Source organism: Solea solea, chromosome 19 (assembly GCF_958295425.1).
Source record: "Solea solea chromosome 19, fSolSol10.1, whole genome shotgun sequence".
NCBI classification, from domain to species: Eukaryota; Metazoa; Chordata; class Actinopteri; order Pleuronectiformes; family Soleidae; genus Solea; species Solea solea.
The window spans coordinates 21517954-21536305 of NC_081152.1; the positions used below are offsets into that span (position 1 = coordinate 21517954).

The following is an 18352-nucleotide window of genomic DNA, read 5'->3' on the forward strand; positions in this document are numbered from 1 at the left end:
TCTAACCTTAACCACAATTACTACTGGACTAATCCTAATCCTAATCCTAACCTTAAAACATATCTTCACCTCAAAATGTAGTACATTATGGGGACTTGATTTTTGTCCCCACAAGGAAGACAAGTCCCCATAATGTGACTGTGTAAACAGGTTTAGGTCCCCACAACATTAGTAATACCTGGACACACACACACACACACACACAGCAGTGCAGCAGAACATTAGCTCTTTAATAAACGCGTCACTCACACATGTTTATACAGCGTTCATTTAAGAGACAAAAGGTCAAAGGTCAGCTCCGTTTGTGCAAAACGACACAGAAGACGCAGAAGTTTCGCCAAAACTCTGCGACTTCTTTTACAAAGAGAAGGAAAAAGTCAGCTGACATCTTCTGAAAAACACTTAAAAAAAGAGAAAAACTCATAAAAATCTTATGTACAACTTCTACTACACCACAGACATGCACATGACCGTCCACTAGAGGGCGGTGTTTTAACACACACACAAACTTCACTGTTAAACTGCTGATGAATGCTGAGTTTTGGTTGATTTTGTTTTTTATTTTAAAGTTTTACTGTTATTTTTCAGTGCTGAATTATCATAAAATCATATAATCCTCGGAGCTTTTTCCAGATTGTTTTTACACAAATGTCTTGGGTTTTTCTTCAGAAACAGTGACATGAGTCACATGAGTCGACGACGTCCACGAGGCCTCATTTCATATTTTTTCTTTGTGTTTCTTTAAAATCCAGGAAGTCCCGTTCTCTTCTTTCCTCCAATAAATATCTTTTACAAAGTGACGGATGAACCACAGAGACACTCATCTTCAGTCCTGAGCTCTGTGGTTTGTTTCAGTCCAGCAGCTGTTAAATACATATATACATATATACATATATACATATATACATATATACATATTAATGTAACGGTCAGAGGGCGAAGACGAGAAGAAGCAGCAGTGTCCCACACAGGACACACGTGTCCAGAACTGTCCTCACGGCTGACGAGTGAGACCACGTCACCTCCTCTGAGTCATCTGTAACACAGAGAAATCAAATATTCACTTTCATTAGTTCACTTTCAACTGACTACGCTTTATTTTGCAGTTTTTTTCCGAGAGGGAATTCAATTTTGTGAAACCGATTCTGCTCCCACACCAAACCCCATAGAGAAAATCAGTGATTTAAGCTCACAGGGACTTAACAGGGACACAGGGACTGCTGGTCCTCTGCTGCCTCGTGTGGTCACTTTGTGTCACTGAGGTCAATCTGAATGAAGGATTTTAAATGTCGAATTAATAAAATAAGACATTTGAACTTGTGATGGAGGCAGCAGTGGATCAACAACTCCTGTGTGTGTGTGATGTTAAAATCTCTGGTTTTCTCTATGAGGTTTGGTGTGTGAGAGTGAGTGAGTGTGAGTGTGAGTGTGTGTGTGTGTGTGTGTGTGTGTGTGAGAGAGTGAGTGTGTGTGTGTGTGTGTGTGAAAGTGAGTGAGTGTGAGTATGTGTGTGTGTGTGTGTGTGTGTGTGTGAGAGAGTGAGTGATTTACAAAAGTCTAACAGTGAGATAAACACGTGAAACGTGTTCTTCAGATACTGACGTACATTTTATTTGGTCAGTCATTCCCAAATTTAAGAATGCCTTGAACAAAGTAAATAATAATATATTATATAATAATAATAATAATAATTTTCTTTACAATTAGTTGATGAGTTTATTCATTTTCTATGAATGTCTAAAGCTATAACCATTTTAAATAGGGATCTATATATTTTGCAAGTATCTGAAAGGTTCAGGCTTTTATGACCACCTGCAGTACCTGAATGGTCCACCGGAGGGTCGTGGGTCACACCTTGTAAGTCACCGCTTTAGATAAAAGCTTTGAAACCTAAAGAAAAGCATGTGTAGCTGCTGTGGGTGATGCAGGAGTCACTGTCGTCAACAACAACAATGCTTTTCTTTTTTTGAATTGCAGATGAGTGGGCGGGGCTTGCTGTGTGAACACCAGGGCGGCTTCAGTGTGAAAAGTGTGAACGACACCGAGTCTGAAAAGACACCCGAGTGCCGGGTGAGGACGGCTCGTCCACACCTGTGTCTGAAAGTTAAAAGAACTGTGTGTGTCTGTCTTCCTGTGTGTGTGTGTGTGTGTGTGCGTGTGTCTCACCGCAGTCTTTGTGGAAGACGTTGGGGAAACAGTGCAGGACGCTGTAACCACAGCGGCAGTAAGAGCAGCCTTTCCTGACCCACACGCCGTGAGGAATCGAACCGCAGTTCCTGCAAAAGACAAAAACACGAAGAACAAACGTGAAAACAGAGCAGAATCAGCCCCGAGGCGTGTCCATGGAAACAAACAAATCAGCTGGTGAATGGCGCGTTCCATTTACACCAGAAGTCTGAACGCGGAGTGACGTCATTTAAACAAAACAAAAACTTCAACACAAAATCAACCAAACTCAATATTAAACAGACTCTCGTCTTTGTTTCTCTAAAGAAAACACTGGACACAACAAAGTCACATGATCACTCTCACCTGACGTGCTGGTTGTACTCGCAGCTGCGTCCGGTGAAGAACGGCGGGCAGGCGCAGAAACTGCCCAGGATACACGTGCCTCCATTTTTACAGCAGCTGCGACTCTGTTCAGAACCTGCAGGAAAACATCAGCATCATCAGCATCATCATCATCATCATCATCAGCGCCGCAAAAACAAGATCATTTCCTTCAGTTTTGGCTGCAGAATATGAAAAAATGTACAAATATTTGTATTAAACATACGATTAAAAGATAAAAAAATCATTTTAAAATGAGTTTAAAATCACTTTCAACAGATAAATGGGGTCAAATTTGACCTGAAAAAGCTTTGATTTTTAAAGAAAATGTAGGGTTTTTTGTTAAATATTTCTGTTTATTTCAAGTCCAATTTTAGACTAAAAAGGATCAAATTTGTCAAATTATTTTTGAACCACAGCAGCTTTGATACTTAAGTATAAACACTTCAAATATTTCCCTTTAGATTTGACATCAGGCGTTTTTAGGGGCTCGATCTGTGCAAATAAAAACTTGATTTGATTTTGATTGAATTGTCACAGGTTCAGATTATGTACAAAACACGTGTCAAAATCTTGTTTTGTTTGTATTTGTTTGTATTTTTAGTTAAAGACGAACATTGTCATTTTCTTTCACATCAAACAGCTGATATTATTATTACAAACTTACTTAAATATTAATTTTTACATCTGTTAATAAAGGTTTTATGGTTTTTTAACTATTTATTTTCTCCTGTTCATTTTCCTGCACGTACACTGACCCGAGAGCCTCAGGTTGACCCTCACAAACACACACACTCGTGTATATCTGTATCAGCTGAGATAAACCAGGCTCTCCATCTGGTGACACATTCCTGTCCTCCTCCTCCTCCTCCTCCTCCTCTGCTTCACATCAGCAGACAAACGGCGACGAGAGTCGCAGAAACACGAGAAAGTAACAAAGAAACACGAAAACTAAAGTGAAACTTTCACTGGAGTTAGTGTTTCACACAGAACTCTGGGTTTTCCTCTTCTTCTCTTAAATATCTTCTTTTGTTTTAATTGAGGAAATATAGTGAGACGACTTTAAGAAACATTTAATAAACATGTTTTTCCAACTCTCTATTGGACTTTTTTTGCAGATACTCCGATAGATCGGGATAATGCTTCGGACGATTTAACTGATAACATTTTCTCCAAGTCCAACTTCTGTGTTTCTTTTTTAACCTGAAATTTTTACTGTTTTACATTGAAGAACTATTTTAAATGATACTTTTTCCCAGTGTTTATTTAGAAAATATTGTGAAAATGACATTGAATTTAAAAAACAACAAGAAAAACATTAAATAAAAGCTGTTTTTCCAACTCTCTCATCACTGTTTCTAATACTGAATTAATGCTGAATAACGTGAAATTATATTCAACATGAATTTTGTCCACTTTCATTTGTCGTGTTTTACTTAAACTAAGGTTAAAAATACTCGTTAGAGTTTTTAGAAAAGTGTCAGAGAGAGTTTGGTGAAATCACAGGGAATTTTCTCGCACGATATTGGACATTTTTTTTGCTGATTCAATTCTGATATATCAGGATAATGCTTGGGCCAATAACTGACTCTGATATTTAGGTCATTTTTGTTGTTCTGTCGTGAAATTAACGTTAATATTTTTCAAACTTGTGTCGCAGCAAACGTTTGATAAAATACAATAAATAAACAAAGTGGTATTATATCTGTAGAGGGCGAGTCAGGCAGGCAGCAGTTTGCCAATATCGATATAATTCTGTGTATTTTTAAAAGTATTGACTGGTTTGTACAACTTACTGCCCGTGAGGCCGATGAAGGGCAGGACGGCGCCGGCGTCGTGGTGTTTACGCTCCTCGGCATTCGGGGAGTTGACCTGAGCCAACTGACCCAGGAAGTCCTGAGAGGACTTAGATTTCACCACAGAAGAAGAAGAAGAAGACAGAGCAGACTGTTGTCCACGACAACCCTCGCCTTCACAACCTGAAAAACCAAATAAACACAATAATGTTACACATTTACAAGTTACAAGTTTACACCTTATAAAGTCTAACTTTGAACTTTCTTTACAGTTTTTATGAAAACGTGAAAAACAAAAGAAGAAACTGCATTAAATGAGAGCTCACGTTCATATTTCTGTTTTTTACATACATATTTTTTATAGTGCAGAACACAGCTGATATTGTGTGCGACTGCAGAGCTGCTGTAAACTGTGATGAATCACACAAAAAACACACAACAACAGAGTGAAAAAACCAGTAGAAATGTGTGATGAAGTGACCTGAAGCAGCAGCAGCAACAACAGGAGCAGCAGCAGCAGCAGCAGGAGCAGCAGCAGCAGCAGTTGCAGCAGAGCGCAGACACACGAGTGAAAACAGCACAAACCTGAAGAAAAACAAAAAACAATTCCTCTTTATTTTCAAAAATAAGCTCAAATGTGAGTGTTTCTTCACTCACTCACTCACTCACTCACCTGAGCAGCTGAGTCCACTTCATTTTATAATCCACAGAATGTTCCTTTAAAAAACTGTTGAAATGAAAACGTTAGAACTCTGCAGCTCAGCTCACTGAGAGTGAATCCACATGAACGAATGATCTCTGTCTCTCGCTCTCTCTCTCTCTCCTCCAGGTGACTCTCATTCAGCATGGGGTGGAGTCGGCGAAGCCACGCCCACTGTTTCCGTCTGGCTCTGAACGTGTGGATTGAATCCACACTCATAAATACTGAAAACGGTGAAAAATGTAGGTAAATTCTGAAAAACAAAAAATATACGTATATTTGTATTAAATATTTATGTGTGTGTGTGTGTGTGTGTGTGTGTGAGGGGAAACTTTCAGTGTGAAAACAGGAAGCAAATGAAAATTTGAAAGAAAAAAGAAATAGACCCCCCCCCTCTCTCTCTCTCTCTCTCTCTCTCTCTCTCTTACACATGTATATGAACTCACTCACTCATTCACTTGTTAATGAGTCTCACTCTTCTTCGTCACTTTCTTCATCACAGGAAACAAGGAAACTTTATATTCTGTGTCATTCTCTTCATGACACAAGTTTAAAGTTTTAAAAATGTGATGACATTAAATTATAAAATTGTTAAATTTGTATTTATTTATTTTTAAAAAAACAAGACATTTCTTTAAAGTCAGAAAAACTTCAAAATAAAATAAAGATTACATTTAAAAACAACTAAAAATTACATTTGGGACAATAGATAAATCTATTTCTAAAAGAATATTCTTCTTTATCAAAATCATTTCTGTCATTAAAAGTTTACTTTTAACAACAAAAATACAAATTCTGTAAAATATACTTTCAACTTTTAAAATAAATAAATCACTTTTGATATTTTTTTAATTTGAACAAGGTTTTGAATACTTATATAAGTTTAATGTGATTTTCTATCTCATTTATTCAAGGTTTTAGGTTTAATTTGTTGTTTTTTCCCATTTTATTCACTAAATGTGCTGAAGAATCAGCAGCTGCTGCTTCATCAGTGAAAACATCAGAAAAAAATGCTCTTTTTTCTTTATCTTTACTTTTAAACTTTGGTAAAATAAAAAAAAAGGACTCAAACCCTGTCTCACACAGACACACACACACACACACCCACACACACACACCCAGCTGTGTGTGTGTGTTAATCTGCCTCTGCTTTGACCACACAGGAACAATCAGAGGTGGAAATGGTGATTTTTGTATCAGTGGAGAAAAACAATGAAGTCTGAGCTCATGCTAATACACAGCAGGAGAGAGAGAGACAGAGAGAGAGGGGGGGAGACAGAGAGAGAGAGACAGAGAGAGAGGGGGGAGACAGAGAGAGAGAGAGACAGAGAGGGGGGGAGAGGACATTGTATTGACTTACATTAATTTCCTGGAGATTTACTCTAACCATAACCATAATTACTACTGACTTAATCCTAATCCTAACCTAACCATAAAACATGTCGTCATTTATGTCACATGATTTTTTCTCCATAATGTGAGTGTGTAAACACAACATAAGTAATACCTGTACGCACACACACACACACACACACACTAAACAAAGTCTCATCACTAACCTTAACTATAACCACAATTCAAATCTAAGGTCTGAACTTCTAAACCAGTTCTTCAGAAATGAGGTTCCACCTCATTAGGACCAGGTTTTGGTCTCCATGAGGACTAGTGCTCCTGACAAGGTCCTAAAGAGGCATATTTATTTTAACTTAGACCTAAATGAACTTCATTTAAAACACATTACACACATAACATGCATATTTATTTTAACTTAGACCTAAATGAACTTCATTTAAAACACATTACACACATAACATACACTTTTTTTTTAACAATTTGATTCAATAAAAACTTGATTATTTAAATAAAAATCCATTTTCATTTTATTTGTAGTTGGAACTCAAATCTTCAAAAAGTAAAATTGAATTATAGCAAACAAAATACGATTAATAAAAACATTTAAAAATGTTTGATCTTTGACAAACATCACGCAAGTGCAGAGAAATTCACTCACTCACCGTTTACATGAGGACGTCGCAGCTTTAGACTGACACTATGTCTCCCTTTGGTGGTGGATTTAGGAAACACACCACAGCAACATGTCCTTTTCTTTCTGACTTCTCAACTCAGACGTTGACGTCGCTCCCAGATTTCGACTTCCGATCCAAATGGAATCCCGTGTCTCCACAGACACGAGAACAAAACACTTCTACAAAGAGCCGCAACCATTATCTGATGAATCAGTTACTAAATGAATCGTCAACTATCTCAATTCATCGATTTGAGTGTTGTTTTTTAAATAAAGAAAACCAGTTTCTGATGTATATATAACAGTGTCACCAGCGTATACTGTAACTATCACATATTGACTCATTAACAAAGGTTTGACGAGAGTAAATGTTTGTTCATATTAAAAAAGTTACGCACTACAGCTTTCATTTTTCACACTAGTTAATTTTTGTCAGGAAAATCTGGCAAAACGGACTCGTAAAAACATAAAACACGTCGTGACATTAACGCTAAGTAAATGACAACAACACAATAATTCACCACTTTAGTAAAAGTTGTTTAATTATAAACTTTGTTTCTTTATAACAACAAAAACAACAACCTGTAAACCATTTAACAAACATTAAGACTCACTTTTCAAATGAACATTTTCTCACTTTGCACTTTCTACAAACTTTACAAGCTTTGGTCTGAATCTCTGAGCTAACCACACCCCCTTCATTTGCATATAAGAAATGGAAATAATTTGACCTAGGAAATATTAATGTAATGTAATTGGTATGTGTATTCATTTAAAATAAAAAAAAACATGTGCATGTTTATTAATGTATGGGCTTCTTGATGAATTCAATTTTGACAGCATTGGTTTTCCACAGAAACGTTTCAAAACATGCTAAACACGTTCTGTTTGGGCTTCTGAAGGAAAATGGCCACACAAGATGGCCGACTTCTTTTAAACGTGAAACTGAAAACACGATTTATTCTGCGAAGTGTGACGACTTCTGTCGAAAGATTTTACTGGAGTTTCAGGGATTTCAAATAAAATCCTGTTTTAGAAAATAAAATACGCATTTCTTTATGTTCATTTTCGGGTACGAAGTGTAACTGCGCAGTTGAGAGACAGCGTACACCTGAAACACTCGCCTTCAAAATAAGAGGCACTGACTTTTTGTTTGACTACTTCCTGTGTAAATGTTTCGCCATCACATCTTTTTTTCTTTGCAAAATAAAACGCAAATTTTTATGTTATTTTTAGTTTTTAGTCGTGTTCCACTACATTAGCGGCGACAGGAAGTAGTTACACATCGTACGTGTGCGGAAGAAATCAGGCAGTGACAACGACCTTTGCCTCAAACACATATACGTCTTATTCTAAGGCTACGGAAACCAAAATATTGTTATTTTAAAGTGATTGTACACTTATCGGTCATCCATTCAATTTATGCCAATGAATCTTAGAGAATGTGACACACCGGGATAGGGTAAGGTTTAAGGGTAAGGGTAAGGGTAAGGTTTAAGGGTTAGGGTAAGGGCGTCTCCAGACCTTCTGCATTCAGTGAACGTCCGCTTCTCTCAGTGTAAACGTACGTTTACTGAAACCACGTTGTGTTTCCTGTTGTGTTGTGTTTCCTGTTGTGTTGTCCTGCCTGGTTCATGTGCAGTTGACGTGAACAGTCCATGGAGCCACACGTTAGCTTTGACACAGATGCGCTAAAGGGTCGGACATCAACATCACATGGACATGAGCAGATCTGAGCAGATCTGAGCAAACTCTTTGATGCAGGAACTAATGGATTGGCCTTAACTTTGCAACTCATTATCTGAAGCTGAAGCTAATAGCAAGTTTCATCTTTCTTCTTCATCCTCATCATCATCTTCTTCTTCTTTTTCATCATTTTCTTCTTGTTCTTCTTCTTCTTCTTCTTCTTCTCCCATTTTCCAGCTGTTGTTCATCCTCCAGCTGCGAGTCCACTCAGTCTTGGGCGTACCGCCGTCTTCACACATCAGCCCCGCGTGTCTCTGACTCAGGTGCTCAGTGGAGAAACACGCCACCTTGTCCTCTTCCGGCTTCTTCCAGCGACAGATCTTCCACGACTCTTTCCACGCCCACCACCACTCTGCCTGCTCCTCCCCCTCCGGCTCCTCCCCATCACTCAGATCTCCTCCCCTGTGAGCCACTGCCACCATCCATGACCTGCTCCAGGAGGAGAAGGAGGCATGGAGTTTGTGGAACTGCAGATGGAGCGGGACGTTGGGTCTGGGTTGACTCAGTGATTTCTCCTCCTCTTCTGCTTCTTCTGCTTTTTCCTCCTCCATCTTCTCATGGTCGTTGTCCTCCTCTGTGTCCACCATCACACCTTCATCCATCCCCGCCTTATCCTCATCTTCTTCTTCATCCTCATCCTCCTCATTCTTTTTGTCCTCCTGGACTTCATCCACATCTTCATCATGCTGTTCTCCTTCATCTCCTTCGTGGTCTTTCTCTTCCTCTTCTATTTCTCCCTCCTCCTCATCTTCCTCCTCCTCCTCCTCCTCCTCATTTTTATTGTCTTCATCTTCTTTGCTCTTGTCTATGACATCCTCTCCGTCCTCTTCCTCATCCTCATCGTGTTCTTCTCTGTCATGTTTTCTCATCTCTACGTGTTTCTCTTCCTCTTTCTCCTTCTCTTCTGTGTCTTTGTCGTCGTCCTCCTCCTCCTCCTCCTCCTCCACCTGGTCCTCCTCCTCTCCATCTTCTTCACTTCTCACCTCATCTTCTTTGTCCTCCTCCTCATCTGCTTCTTCATCTTTCTCTTTGTCATCAACACTGTTGTCCTGTCCTTCTCTCTTTAGATCTTCCTCCTCTTTCTCCTCCTCCTCAAGTTCTTCATCTTCATCTCCTTTAAATTTCTTTTCCTGTTCCTGTTTACCTAGTTCTTCACCCTTTTCTTCATCTTCATCACTCTTGTCCTCTTCATCCTCCTCTTCTTTGTCCATCTCCTCTTCAACTTCTTCCTCTTCTTCGTCCTCCCCTTCCTCATCTTTTTCTACTCCTTCATCTTCCTCCTGCTTATTTTCTTCTTCATCCTCCTCCCCCTCCTCTTCCTCCTCCTCCTCCTCCTCCTCCACCTCCACCTCCACCTCCTCCCCCTCCTCTGGTTGGCTCAGTTCTTTAGGAGTCTTCCAGGCCTCCTCCCCCTCCTCCCCCTCCTCCTCCTCCTTATCCTCCTCCTCCTCCTCCTCCTCCTCCTTCTCCACCTCCTCCCCCTCCTCTGGTTGGCTCAGTTCTTTAGGAGTCTTCCAGGCCTCCTTCCCCTCCCCCTCCTCCTCCTCTTCCTCCTCCTCCCCCTCCTCCTCCTCTGGTTGGCTCAGTTCTTTAGGAGTCTTCCAGGCCTCCTCCTCCTCCTCCTCTTCATCCTCCTCCCCCTCCTCCTCCTCCTCCTCCTCCTCCTCTGGTTGGCTCAGTTCTTTAGGAGTCTTCCAGGCCTCCTCCTCTTCATCCTCCTCCCCCTCCTCCTCCTCCTCCTCCTCCTCTGGTTGGCTCAGTTCTTTAGGAGTCTTCCAGGCCTTTGTCCACACCGCACTGTCCATCACGTCATCGTCCAGCGATGAACTGAGGAGGACGTTCACGGTCCGGCGTCTCCTCATCATCGTGTCGCTGTGGTGATGATGCGACTGGAGTGAACCATGGCGCCACCTGTGGATACAGTTGTAGTTTTTGTTTTATTTTGAGTCTTCACAGATTCTGATCAAATTTGTGACAATTCCAGCCACTGACGACTAATCAGAAAATACCTTGAAACCATACTAGCTCTCAATCGCTAACACTATCTTAAAAATTCGATTTACAAAGTTTGGACCAAAGGCAAAAATGTAATTTGATGCTAGAAAATGTCTTTTTCAACAATAGCTTCTTTGCATAGACAAAGTTAGTAAAACCAAAGACCGCCAGAAATGTGTGACATAACACGACAAACAGCTCTCGACGTAGTGGAAAAATTGGGTAGAAATTGACTAAAATTCAGTCACACGTTCACGTCAGAGGCTAAATTACCAAACTGGCTTGAATCTTAACTTAACTTAAAATTCTGCATTTGCTTATCACAAGCTGAGGACATCTACACGGCAATATTGTGAATGGTTTTAGCAGCACAGTGCCACCCAGTGGGCACAGGGGGCAACCGCATTTTTCTGAGCAACTTTAGATTATTGTGTTTACATGTCTGCATATTTAAATGACGTGTGCGTGTGAGTCAGTGCGTTTACATTCAAATTAAAAGTCTGATTTTATTCAAAATTGAGCTCACCTTAGTCAGACTAACATACCTGGATAATGTCATTCATAGTCCGATTACTCCTGCATGGACACTAGGGCTGTAAAGTCCCGGTCGACTGGTCGATTAATCAGTCGATAAGTTCTGGTTCGACTCAAATTCTGATAAGTCGACTTTTTGCTGTGTTTATTTCATACAGTCTATTGTTAATTTGATTTCATCTGGAGTGCTAATGGGGTAGTTTTCAGAGCACGCCTATTCCACAGATCACAGCGTGTCTCCAGAGAACACCCCCCTTGTTTTCAGTATTTTGGATTAGCCCCACCCACAGGAGACAGAAAGACTACAGAACGTCCGGTGGTTTAATTTAATGTTGAACTACAGTCAGTCGTCCTCTAACATCACAGTGTGGCAGCATTTTACAAAAATAGATGGCGATAAAAAAGATTTTGAGTGGAAATTTCAGGGCTTCAGTCGACCAAGAATTGCTTTGGTTGATTACAGCCCTAATGGATACACTTTGTCGTTCAGCACATGAACCAAAATGTCCCTGCTGGTCTTGTTCAATTGTCTGTCTTAGTGGGACTACGACCTTAGCTCACATTAGCTGTTGATGTAAACGTTGTCGCCGCCTCTTGGCTGTGACCCACCTGATCTGTTGCCTGAATCTCCAGCAGGAAGTCCAGCTCTTCTGTCGCTCTTCCTCTTCATCAGGAGGAGCAGCAGAGAGCAGCCAGGAATTGCTCCACCCGGGCTGACAGAAATCTACAATCCCCGCCTCCACTGTGGAGATGGAGCTCAGTGTCTCGCCGTCTTTTGCTTGAAAATCGGCTCCAGACAGTTTCCAGGACTCATCCCAGTCTATCAGCTCATCCTGTTTTCGACAATCACAACAAATATTTTATAGTAACAGCTAAAAAAAAGACAAGAAACCTGTGATTGTGCTGATTCTCACCTCGTCCTCCAGCTCCTGCAGTTTGTCAGACGTGTTGCTGAGGCTCTGTTGGAACTCGGGCCAGACACAGTCCCAGCTCTGCTTCTGCTGTCTGAAGACAAAGTTCATTATCTTCCATGTACCAGCCCACATGGGGAGAGAATACTTCTCTACTTCAGGTTCGCAAAGTAACTCTCTTTCAAACAAAATCTCCCACTCAAATTTTTGTTTCAGCTCAGAAAACTCAGACTGTGCTGGACTCTTCACCTGGAAAGAAGAGCAATGGAGACAAAATATGGTTTTACAACGTGACAATCAGGCAATTCTGGATGAAATTGATTATTTCTTGTTGTTTGTTCTAATACTGGTTTGTGGAAAGTCTGTAAAAGAGTGTATGCTGTTAACGCTCACTCACACTGAGTTTCAGTACCTGTTTCCACGAGCATTTCCAGGCCTCAGCAGCAGGTGTCACCTCATCCTCAGATCTTCCCAGCTTCGGTTTGTACGTCCTCCTGTTTCTTATCTCCATGGTTGTGAATTCTAAAATTCTGGCCTTGAGCTCTTTGGCCTTGAGGAAAAGATATTTTGGAGGTTTCATGCTCATCCAGGAATCTTTCCAGCACAGTCGGAACACGTCCACCTCAACTTTCCGTTTTTGCCGGTGAGGTCTGGGAGAAGATCTCCTCCTGGAAGGAGGTGGAGGCGGAGGAGGCTCGGGTTTGGACTTGGGAGGAGGAGGGACAACTTTGAATTTAATCTTTGACTTGTTTTTGTCCGCTTCATCTTCACCGCTGGTGACTCTCCTGAAGTCAGACAGCTGGTCTCCATTGGTATAGGTCGTCAGGTGATAATTCCACTTTGAGAAGAGTCTGCAGATACAAGAAAACAGTCACAGCTATTTTAATGTGTTTCATTTCTGAGTGACAGCACACATTTAACACAGTTCATGTTTCAAACCAGCTTTTGAGGCCACATCTCTGGTGTTTTCTATTATATCTGAACATTTTCACCGACTTTATGGGATTTTCTGCAGTTCTGAGATGTTTTTCAGTTCTGAGATGTTCTTCACTTCTGAGATGTTCTTTAGTTCTGAGATGTTCTCCAGTTTTGGGATGTTCTTCATCACTGAGGCTTTCTTCAGCTCTTAGATGTTCTTCACTTCTGAGATGTTCTTCAGTTCTTAAATGTGCTTCAGCTCTGAGATGTTCTTTAGTTCTGAGATGTTCTTCAGTTCTTAAATGTTCTTCAGTTCTGAGATGTTCTTTAGTTCTGAGATGTTCTTCAGTTCAGGGACTTTCTTCCGTTGTGAGATGTTCTTCAGTTCAGGGACTTTCTTCCGTTGTGAGATGTTCTTCAGTTCAGGGACTTTCTTCAGCTCTTAGAACTCAGTTAGAGTTAGACTCACTTAGAACAGTTTTGACAACTGAAGAAGCCTCTTGGATGAAACATCTTCAAACTTGACTCACACAAAGTCCAGTTGTGTACAGCTTACTGCTGAAGATCACTGGATGATGTTTTCAATGAAAAGTATTTAATTTGTACAAAAATGGTAAGATTATTTTTGGTAAATCAACATAATTTGTTCTCACAGTTTGAGGGAGCTCTTCTTTTTAAATTCGGCCTCTTGCTTGCACTGATCCGCCTCACTCTGCGCTCTCTTCTCCCACTGATCTCTCAGTCGCCCGTTGCCAAACGTCCGCTCCTGTTTTTTGGACAACATCTCGTCACCTGAGAGACACAGAGAAACGCGGTAAACCATCAGCAAAAACCACACATGAGATGTTTTTGGGGGAAAATGTGAAAATAGTTATAGTTATATAATATTCTGCAACAAAATGAATAAAAACACTTAGAACACAGACTCTGTCCACGAGTCAACATTAGAACAGAAACAGTAGAGCAACATGTTATTTTTATACTGCAGGTTACACACTGCATGACACGGCTATGTTTAGATGTTTATTTGGTCCTTACAGAAATTTATTGTGTGTCATACGATGATGACTCACCACATCATCCGCCAACAACAGAGAAGAAAAACACAACATGATCACAAAACACCAAGACCACGCAGAACTTTATATTAAACAATAATTAAGTTCAATATCAACACACGATTGAGGCTCAAGTGTTTTTATCTTTCTCTCTGAGATGATTTTCAGAGAAATTAGGTGAAACCCACAAAGGATTGAAAAATGGTTCATCTTAAATGGGTGAAATGTGCATTAAAAACCACATGTTGTTCTTTAATTTACAAACAAATAAGCCAGAGAGTCGGACACCCTGAGAGTAATGGTCACAGACTTTAATCCCCGTCTGTCTGGACGATTGGCTCGGGGGTTTAACGGCGTCTGTCTTTGTTTAAATTTAGTAGTTTAGCTCAGCAGCATCGTCTGAGCAAGACGTCACCAAAGAGAACTGCTGTGACATCAACTCTTAATACTTATGAAGTCAGAGAAATCACTACGACCGTGTCACCAGGGAACATGTTGAATTTAAATACTTGTATGTGGACTGCAAACTGGGCATCCCATGGACAAGTGGAGTAGAATTAGGCTTGTAATTGCAGGGTTACTAGGTCGAGGCCTGGGTACCCCTGAGTTAGGTACCACAATCCCCATTGCTCGTTGCTAATGGGAGGCTCTAAATTGACCCGTTGGGAGGGTTGGGTCAGTCGGCATAAAAATCTCTGCCAAATAAAACATGCGGATCATCCGCTGTGGCGACCTCTACAGAAGGAGAAGCTGTTGTCTCTACGAAGAAGCTGTAGTCGGAAATGATGAACATTACCAAACCTAAAAAGCCCCAGTACTGCCCTCAAAAACATCTCAAACGGAGGGAAAAAAGGGGCGTAAGCAACGGAAATGAATAAAAATATAGACGGATGAAAGCGGAGAGGAATTTGACGACAGAAATGTTGACACAGGCGAGGTTATCTAACGCTCTCTCTCTAACATACACGTCACCAGTGGATATTTAACGTATGCTTTCACAGTTCCTATTTGTCGCCTTGTCATCTTCTGTCATTATTGTGATAATTCTCAAAGAGTCAATTTGGTTCAATGTTTGGAAAAATAAAAGACGTGAGAGAGTTATGTTTGTGTATGAACGTGAGGTATAAATGCAGTCTGTGTTTATGTGTTTCACACATTGAACTACGGTGGCTTTGACAGAGCAGAGAGGACGTCACTCTTTGCCATTTGTACGTTGTAAACTTCAAACTTCAGATTTCATTCTGCTTCATGCTGCCTAAAGTATTATTAAACGTCTACAAAAACCAAAGAAAAATAATACATTCAAAGAGATTATACAACCATGTTTATATATAGTTTATTCACTTTCTGCCAAGTAACCCTCAAAAATTTCACATTCTGGACCTTTAAGACTCTCACGGCAACGTTAAGGCAAGGTTTGTCGCCTGAACCTGACAAGAGAGTGGTGGGGAACTCCTTTGTTAGAGAATAGCCCTTTTAACCCTTTTAACCACACAAAAAATGTTTATGTCACAGTATTAAAGAAATTACACATGTGTAGAAAGGTGAGTAATCCAGTCAGGACTTACCTGTTCACACCTGCTGCTGTATCCAGGAACACGCCTTCTTTTAAACTTCACAATAATGACATAAATCCCTGCCTCTCACTGTGTTTACTTCACATTTACTGTGTGCGTGTGTGTGCTCTGTGCTGAGCAGGTTTCCCTCTTTGCTATTTTTACATCACACGTTAACAGATCCAGAGCTGCAGCAGCTCTAAATTTAGTGTCTGGAGGGTGAAGCCATATGCCAACCACGAGGAGAGCGGGCGAGAATGAATGAAAACACACAGGCTGTGAAATGAATCTTTATTCAACAGGTGCAGCGGAAAAAAGAGGGAACCTTGGGCCGTGCTGCGAGCTCACGGCGACGCGCTCCATATGCTGAAAACACAGCACGGACACGCGTGACTGTGACATGTGTTTATGCTGCTGCTGCTCCTCCTGTCAACACTTAAGAGTTTTTATGACACATTTAAGAAAACACACGCGAGAGTAGGATTTGGTGGCCCGTTCCTCCACAGTTATTTACGATAAATATAGGTGGAGACGTCTTGACCGACAGGTGGTTTGGTGACTCTGCTAACTGACATCAAATCACATCAACACTGCGAGGAACCGGAGCTGCATCAAACTGCACATTTTAATCTGTGGAACCAGATTAAAATGAGCTATTTACTGATAATTCCATTAGCGTCAGCTGTACTTTGTGCTGACTGCTAATGTTAGCCTGCTAATGTGCTAAAATACTGTATGAGTTTGACCATGGCAAATACACCTGTTCAAAAGATACACCTAGCCGCTAACATGCTAGCATTAACTACAAGTGTGTTACAACTAATGACATGTTAGCATTAGTTGTAGGCGTGTTATTACTTAGCTTGAAGTACCATTGACCTCTTTAACACGCTGGCATTAATTGTAAGCATGTTAGCATGAAGCACCACTCATCTGCTTAACGTGTTAGCTTTATTTGTAAGTGACCTAGCATTTAGCCTATAGCACCCCTTATCTGTGTAAAAATGTTAGCATTAATCGTATGAGTGTTAGCATTAAGCACCACTGATCTGCTTAACGTGTTAGCTTGAATTGGAAACGACCTAGCATTTAGCCCATAGCACCACTTATATGGGTAAAATGTTAGCATTAATAGTAAGAGTGTAAGCATTAAGCTGTGCTTAACAAAAACATAATGTAAATGTTAGCATTAATTGTGTTAACTTTAAGCTTGAATCCCAACTGATTTGATTATAGTGTTAGCATTAACTGATGACCATCTGTTCCAGTTGTCTCGCGGAAATGGGAACATTACATTACATTACATGTCATTTAGCAGACGCTTTTATCCAAAGCGACTTACAATAAGTGCATTTAAACATTTGGGTACAGATAAGAGCTAGAAGTAAGTAAGAGCTTCAAGTAAACCAAACTATGAAGTGCTAGTCGTAAGTGCGATGTATAGGGTTTTTTTTTTTTTGTCGTCGTCGTTATCGTCTTAGTCGAGGTAGAGTCGGAAGAAATTTGTTTTTAGTCGGCGGCGGAAGATGTGGAGGCTTTCTGCTGTCCGGATGTCGATGGGGAGCTCGTTCCACCATTTGGGAGCGAGGACAGTGAACAGTCTCGAGTTCTGTGAGTGCCTCTGCGATCCTCTCAGTGAGGGGGCAGCGAGCCGGTTTGCCGATGCAGAGCGAAGTGGGCGGGCTGGGGTGTAGGTTTTGATCATATCCTGGATGTAGGCTGGACCGGATCCGTTTGTAGCATGGAACGCAAGCACTAGAGTCTTGAAGCGGATGCGAGCAGCTACAGGAAGCCAGTGAAGGGAGCGGAGGAGAGGTGTAGTGTGGGAGAATTTTGGTAAGTTGAAGACCAGTCGAGCTGCTGCATTCTGGATGAGTTGCAGGGGTCGTATGGCACACGCAGGGAGACCAGCCAGGAGGGAGTTGCAGTAATCCAAGCGTGAGATGACAAGAGCCTGGACCAGAACCTGTGCCGCCTTCTGGGTTAGAAGAGGCCGTATCCTTCTGATGTTGTACAACATGTATCTGCAAGATCGAACTGTTGCAGCAATGTTGGCAGTGAGGGAGAGATGGTCATCAAGTGTCACACCCAGGTTCCTTGCGGTATGAGACGGAGTAACCACAGAGTTGTCGAGGGTGATGGTTAGGTCTGTGGTGGGAGAGCCCTTTCCTGGGAGAAAAAGAAACTCAGTCTTGTTGAGATTGAGTTTCAGGTGATGGTCAGACATCCACTGAGAGATGTCGGTCAGACAAGCGGAGATCCGTTCTGCTACATGTGTGTCGGAGCTGGGAAAAGAGAGAATGAGTTGGGTGTCGTCGGCGTAGCTGTGATAGGAAAAACCATGAGAGAGAATAACAGAACCAAGAGAGTTGGTGTATAGAGAGAAGAGGAGAGGGCCCAAGACAGAACCCTGAGGGACCCCAGTAGCTAGAGGACAGGGTTCCGACACAGATCTTCTCCAGGTTACTCTGTATGTTCGGTTTTGAAGATAGGACGAGAGTAGGGTAAGTGCAGATCCTGAGACACCTAGTTCTTGAAGGGAGGAAATAAGGATCTGGTGGT

The 18352-nt window shown here is 41.2% G+C and overlaps 2 protein-coding genes across 2 annotated transcripts; both read right to left on the reverse strand.

The window, feature by feature from the left end:
- Positions 1-919: 919 nt before the first annotated feature.
- tdgf1 (teratocarcinoma-derived growth factor 1) lies at positions 920-5167 on the reverse strand. Its single transcript, XM_058617211.1, has 6 exons — positions 5020-5167; positions 4828-4931; positions 4347-4529; positions 2533-2647; positions 2167-2276; positions 920-1036 (listed from the first exon to the last, which is right to left on the reverse strand). Exons 1-6 carry the CDS (start codon positions 5040-5042, stop codon positions 930-932), a joined length of 642 nt encoding a protein of 213 aa, XP_058473194.1. The 5' UTR covers positions 5043-5167; the 3' UTR covers positions 920-929.
- Positions 5168-7169: 2002 nt separating this feature from the next.
- On the reverse strand, positions 7170-16023 carry setb (SET nuclear proto-oncogene b). The gene is made up of 9 exons (XM_058618066.1): positions 15803-16023; positions 13830-13968; positions 12671-13109; positions 12262-12507; positions 11957-12180; positions 10494-10729; positions 9355-9482; positions 9042-9285; positions 7170-7225 (listed from the first exon to the last, which is right to left on the reverse strand). The coding sequence occupies exons 2-9, from the start codon at positions 13958-13960 to the stop codon at positions 7170-7172; spliced, it is 1704 nt and encodes a 567-aa protein (XP_058474049.1). The 5' UTR covers positions 13961-13968; positions 15803-16023.
- Positions 16024-18352: the final 2329 nt, after the last annotated feature.